Source organism: Belonocnema kinseyi, chromosome 5 (genome assembly GCF_010883055.1).
Source record: "Belonocnema kinseyi isolate 2016_QV_RU_SX_M_011 chromosome 5, B_treatae_v1, whole genome shotgun sequence".
In the NCBI taxonomy this organism is placed as follows: domain Eukaryota; kingdom Metazoa; phylum Arthropoda; class Insecta; order Hymenoptera; family Cynipidae; genus Belonocnema; species Belonocnema kinseyi.
The window spans coordinates 96,044,591-96,051,162 of record NC_046661.1 but is presented as its reverse complement, the minus strand read 5'-3'; the positions used below and the strand labels follow the sequence as shown (position 1 = coordinate 96,051,162).

Below are 6,572 nucleotides of genomic sequence, written 5' to 3'. Positions count from 1 at the left end.
ACATCCTATGTCCATGTCGTTTCGGTGTCTTTGATCTCCTTTGATTCGCACTCGTTTCACGTAAGAGCAACATTCTTAAACCGTGGTATACAAACTATAGATTACTAACAAAGACTACAAAGCTGGGTTAGGTGCACCGGGAATATCTTTAGTCCTGATTGAAAAATGTTGACTTCTCTTTCTGACCTCATTTTCCAATTTTGACCCCAACTTCCCCTCCTTACAAAATGGTAGATCGTTTAAAAATCGCATCGGTTTACCGTAAACCATGGTGTATACCACGGGTTAAGATATATATATTAAGAAATAAAACATCATTTTAATGGCAGATTTTAAAAGAGGATATTTTAATTTATATCAAAAGAAATGTTTACATTCTGGAATAGAAAAGAAAAAGTTCTATAAAATATTAAATACACATCCCATCACTCTACCTTTATGTAAGTTGAGAGAAGTTGATTTTGCAGATTCATTTCCACAATTTGCATTAATTTTTGTGTTCGTCGACTGATTTATACTTCTTGTGATTTTGTATCCTATCGCCTCATTCTTGGGCACGGAATTTGATTTTCCGCTTATTTCAGATCCGTTTCACCTAAAAAAAAAGTTTGCCCTATTTTTTCACGGTTTTGCCAGAGAGTTTTTTACGTTCTGGTTCAATTTTTGAATCTGGTAGCGGTTGGGTCTGAACCTATGGAAAATAAAATAAATTATGCCGTTATTTAATTTAATTAAATGGTTTTCTCTTTTGATTTATCAATTTCACAAGACACTACATTGTATAAAACTTATTCTTAATGTTTAAAATATTTAAAATTTCCATGACTCATTTTTAAATTATAGTTTTTAATCTGGAATTCTAAAACAGCCTAATTTATTAGGCTTTGTAACTAAACTTTTTTTTTCCTTCAACAGCTTAAATTCGAAAATATTTGGCTTGGATTTTCTTATTTTTTGGAGGTTCCAATCAATAATTGATATCCTCCTGAATCGGTAATAATTTCAAATTAAAATTTCCAAATTGTGAGGACAATTTAATTATTAAATGTTTCAAAATTGCACATTTTAATATTCAAAGCCTTAATAGTGTGACACATAATTGGATTGTGTAATATTGTTTCAATGGAAGCGTTCGAAACTTCATATGGATACATGTGTAAAAAAATATAGGTTATGTTATGTAGTAATTACAAATAATAAAAGTGTTTCATTAATGATTAAGTGAGACTTGTGGACTGACAAATAAACGTGAATTTTCTTCTGTGCCAATAACATTATGGAATGACTGCTAAGTGACAAATACTATAAATTGGTAATAATATTGTGCACTTTTAATGGGCCAAGAGTGAATTATGTTTAACGCTTATTTGCGGCATAAAAAAGGTATGTTAGAAACAGACTGGATTTGTTTTGAATGAAGTGAATAAAATATTGCATTCAAAAAATTTTAACTGACATTACCTACGACGATTTCGGTAAAAAGGTGAATCCGACCATAACCTCGAAATAATGACAGACGGCCCGGCATGTTTATCATACTTTCGATTGATTATTCTTTACCAAAGAAATGCTTTGTGTTTTTGTATGTTTATTACTGGCAATGTCGGCAGTAATCATTTAAATAATAATTACCTAATAATAATTTAACAATCATTGCTTATTGATAACTTTAATAAGTGACACATTATTCCTGAAATTAATAACTGATTTCCATTGTTTTTTTTCACAGATCGATCATAGATAAATTCATATCAGTAAATGCAGATGGATTTGGTGCATTTCAGCTGGTTCATTTCAATGAACATTATTGGAAAACCGTTATCTCTAGACCTTATCCCAAGACTGGGGATTGATCAGCCTAAAATTAATTCTGAGTCATTCTGATTATATAGGTGTATCAAAAAGATATCTCGAAGCAATTTAACTTGCCTGAATTTTTATTTATCAATTATTTGGCAATTTTTTTGTATTTTAGAAAATGTTTTCCCTGGACTTCATCTCAAAATTTGGTTTGATCAACCATTGAAATAAATTAGAGACTCGTTGGTAATAGAATTATTTAAAAAGTGTATCTAGACAAGATAATTTAGCCCAGAATTGTTATTCCATTTTTGTTTAGAAATTATTATATTTTCGAAATCGCTATCTCTGGATCTGATTTCCAAACTGGCATATGATCAGCCTTTAAAATTCATTCTAATTCATTTGCATGATATACATCAGCTCTTTTTTTATGAGTGAATAAATTCTTTTAATTCTAATTATACCGGAGCTAAAAAAATGTCTCTTAAAAAGGTAGATTGTTTTCGAAATTCTGTTTAAAATAAGCCCAGGGTGAAGCCAATTTATCTAGTTTTTAAATAAATATTGCAAAAAAAGTGTAAATTTCAATGTTTTCTTAAATTTTCAATAACTTCCGAAATAGTCAACATTTTTCAATGTTCTTGGGCTAATTTTGAAGCTTTTTTCCGCCGTATCACAGCAGCTTACGAGTATAAATTGTAAAAAAATTTCTTTTTGAATTGCAATAACTTGAAGTTGTAATAAAAAAGTTGGGTAAATTTGAAAACATTTTGCCTGTAGGCAAATCAGAATAAAAGTTAAATAAATATATATTTTGGGGAAATTACATAGAGACTTCATGATTATATGTTTCATATATTTTACAAAAATATTTTAGTTACTAAAAATAATATTTCAATTTTTCCAACTTTTTAATTACAACTTCAAGTTCTTGCAATTCGAAAAAAAATTTTTTACGATCTATACTCGTAAGCTGTTCTGATACGGTGAAAAAAAAGCTTCAAAATGAGCCGAAGAATATTGAAAAATGTTGTAGGTGCCACTGTAGGTGTATCAAAAAGATATCACGCAGAAATGAATGCAGAAACGAGATTTTGGGCAAGAATTTCCATTTCAATTTTTTCAGAAATTTTGCTATAATTATCTATTTTATCAGGTCTAAATGTTACATTCATACATTACTGGTACCTTATCAGAAAATAAAAATCTTTTAGAGTAATTCAAATCTACTCGGCCTAAAATAATATAGTATGTCTAGATTTATTTCTGATACAATCTTATCACTAACGAGTCCATAATTTATTTAAGTGGTTCATCAAACCAAATTTTGAGATGAAGTCCAGGGAAAACATTTTCTGAAATACGAAAAAATCCCTAAATAATTGATAAATTAAAATTAAGGCAAGTTAAATTGCCTCGAGGTATCTTTTTGATACACCTATATCATCAGAATGACTCAGAATTAATTTTAGGCTGATCAATCCCCAGTCTTGGGATAAGGTCTAGAGATAACGGTTTTCCAATAATGTTCATTGAACTGAAACAGCTGAAATGCACAAAATCCATCCGCATTTCCTGAAATGAATTTATCTATGATCGATCTATGAAAAAAAAACAATGGAAATCAGTTATTAATTTCAGATATAATGTCTTAATTATTAAAGTTATTATTAAGTAATGATTGTTAAATTATTATTAGGTAATTATTTTTTAAATTATTAATGCCGACACTGTCAGTAATAAACAAACGAAACAACAAAACATTTCTTTCGTAAAGAATAATCAATCGAAAGTATAATAAACATGCCGGGCCGATCTGTCATTATTTCGAGGTTATGGTCGGATTCACCTTTTTACCGAAATCGCTGTAAGTAATTTCAGGTAATGTCAATTAAAATTTTTTGCATGTAATATTTTATGCACTTTACTAAAAAGAAATCCAGTCTATTCACAACATACCTTTTTATGCCGCAAATAAGCGTTAAATACAATTCTCTCTTCGCCCACTAAAAGCGCACAATATTATTACCAATTTATAGTATTTGTCACTCAGCAGCCATTCCATAATTTTATTGGCACAGAAGAAAATTCACTTTTACATGTCAGTCCACAAGTCTCACTTCATTATTAATAAAACACTTTTATTATTTTTAATTACTACATAACATAACCTATATTTTTTTACACTTGTATCTACTTGAAGTTTCGAGCGCATGCATGGAAAATGTAATAAACTTGATCCGAAGATGCACGGACTTGACCGAATGGCCAATCCGAATGCAACTTTAAAGGCGCGAAATATGAAAAGGCCCCTGTACAATGGCTTCTCCTTCTTTAATAATCCTTTTTTTTTTAGTTAGTTTAGTATTTTAAATAGTAATTTTAAATTTCATGAACTTATTTTTGAAGATTTCTTCTTTTATTCTCTTTTCTAAAAAAGTTAATTTTTATTTTGTTTCTTTTGAGATCAATTTTGAAACATGTTATATATAAATTTTAAAAAAGGGCTTAACTTACAGAAATATTTTTTTTGTGAAGAAGTAAGGAATGGGGAAGTGAGGGAGGGGAGGGGTAATAAGAGGTCGGGAAGTGAGGGTAGGGAAATCCTTTCAATTTCCTTTACTTCTTCTCTTCTACAACCCCCTTATAATATTATTCAACACTCTCTTATTATTTTTAATTATCCTATTTTTTAACTTTTAAGATGAAATTATTTAATTTCGAATTTTTTTACATTGTCTATTTTCCAAAATTGTACTCTGAATTTTTTTCCATTTGGAGATTCTTCAATTCAAAATCAAACTTTCAATGAATGACCAATTTTCAAATTTTTAGTTTGAAATTTTTCAATTGCAAACACTTTGAGTTTTTATTTTTTTTAATTTTAAACGCTTTTATTTAGAAATAATAAAAGTTGAATTCCCTTTCATTTAATTCGAAATATTGTTCTTTCTCAAAATTGCATTTAATTTAACATTTCTGCTTTGGCACTTCTTAATTCAAAATCATCCAATTTTACGAATCATTTTTTAAACTCTTAATATTTAATAACTTTTTATTTCTAATGATATAAAATAAAAATCTAGGAAAGTCAAAGCTAAGGTGCTCATGAAATCCATTATTTTGATCAAATTCTAAAACCTTTAATGGAAATTTCTTTTTAGTCAAAAAATAATCGCAAATTTAAAAAAATTAAAACCTTTTGTAATAACTATTTATATTTCAGGTTAATTTGTTTAATTAGGTTATATAAGTCTAATTCTGGTGTAATTTTTCTTTAATTTTTCAGAAAATTGAAAAAAAAAATTTTGAAGATATAATCTCTTTAAAATTTATGAAATTATGAAATATCTCTTAAACTGAATACAATTAATCTTAAAATTTTATATGTGGTTGAGTGTAAAACTCCGTAGTTTAGAGGTAACACATCTGACCCGATATCAATATTAATTGTGGTGTTCGATTCTCACCGGAGCTGGAAGATCTTTTTTTCCAAAATTGAACATTTGTTATTATTACACCATCAAGCCATTTCCCGTTCGGGGTAGACGTGACTCACTCGGTAGGGAAAAGGAGTAGTGTGTAGAAGGGATAGAGAATTTTCAGATTGATCCAGAGTTCTCGTGTTATTTACGTAAATAACACGTTCGTTCCGCAACACTGCTCCGATCCAGGTTGCTGATCAATCTCTTTAGCAATCACCCCAAGCGAAGAACCTCACAAAGTCGTTATGTAAGGTTCCCCACTTGGTTCTATTAGTAGCCAAGGTCTTCTGTTTCAGGCGTCATTCACTCTGCTCAAATATTTTTTATTGTAATTATTACAAAAATGATCAGTTGATCGCAAAAATTTAGCACTTTGTTTATTCCTAAAATGTTAAAAAAGATTCCAAATTTAAAAAATTGTTTTGAAACTGGTCAGGTTATTTTTTGACCATTTTTAAAAATCTTTAAAAAAATAATTTTTAAATTAATTAACTTTTTTATTACCTTAAAACCTTTGAAACTCCTTAAAACACTTTACGATCTGTGTTCAAAAAGTAAGGTGACTTTTCAATTTTCGCGGGATACGTACATTCAAGTTTTAAATTTTTTGTTTTGATGTGTTGGTACACTCGTCACGATCATGTTCACAGTTTTGACTATATAGCTCGTGTTGTTTTTCTGGCAGAGGCGTAAAAGGTTAGAAGGGTTTGGTGTGCTCGGCGATTATCTTCTTTCGAAAAAAATGGAGCAAAAAGTTTGCATTAAATTTTGTGTGAAAAATGGAATCCAGTGCTTTAAAACTCATGAAATGTTGACAGTTGCATACGGTGAATCTACTCTGAGTAAGAAAAATGTGTATAAGTGGTACAAGCTGTTCCAAGAAGGCCGAGAGGTTGTCGAAGACGAACCTCACCCTGGACGTCCCAGCACGTCAACAACAGATGAAAACGTTCAAGCAGTGGAAGAAATGGTGTTGAAAAATTGCCGAATTACCATCAGAGAAGTTGCTGAAGATGTTGGCATATCGGTTGGCGCATGCCGTGCTATCTTTTCGGACGTTCTGGGCATGAGACGTGTGTCAGCGAAATTTGATCCAAAACTGCTTAATTTTGATCAAAAGATCCATCGCGTGACTATCGCTCAGGAGATGTTGAATGAAGTCAATAATGATCCTGATTTTCACAAAAGAGTTATAACTGGGGATGAATCGTGGGTATATGGTTATGACGTCGAAACTAAAGCCCAATCGTCTCAGTGGAAGCATCCTGAGTCTCCAAGACCGAA

At 30.2% G+C, this 6,572-nt stretch overlaps 1 protein-coding gene across 3 annotated transcripts in view; it reads right to left on the bottom strand.

Annotated features, from left to right (window-relative positions):
• Positions 1 to 317: 317 nt before the first annotated feature.
• The window catches only part of LOC117173451 (testis-specific serine/threonine-protein kinase 1), a 35,891-nt gene continuing 29,636 nt past the window's right edge, over positions 318 to 6,572 (bottom strand). For all 3 annotated transcript variants that reach the window (XM_033362029.1, XM_033362031.1, XM_033362028.1), the window contains exon 7: positions 318 to 691. In XM_033362029.1, the coding sequence (XP_033217920.1) occupies positions 614 to 691 (78 nt within the window). In that variant the 3' untranslated portion in view covers positions 318 to 613. The remainder of the gene's footprint in view (positions 692 to 6,572) is intronic.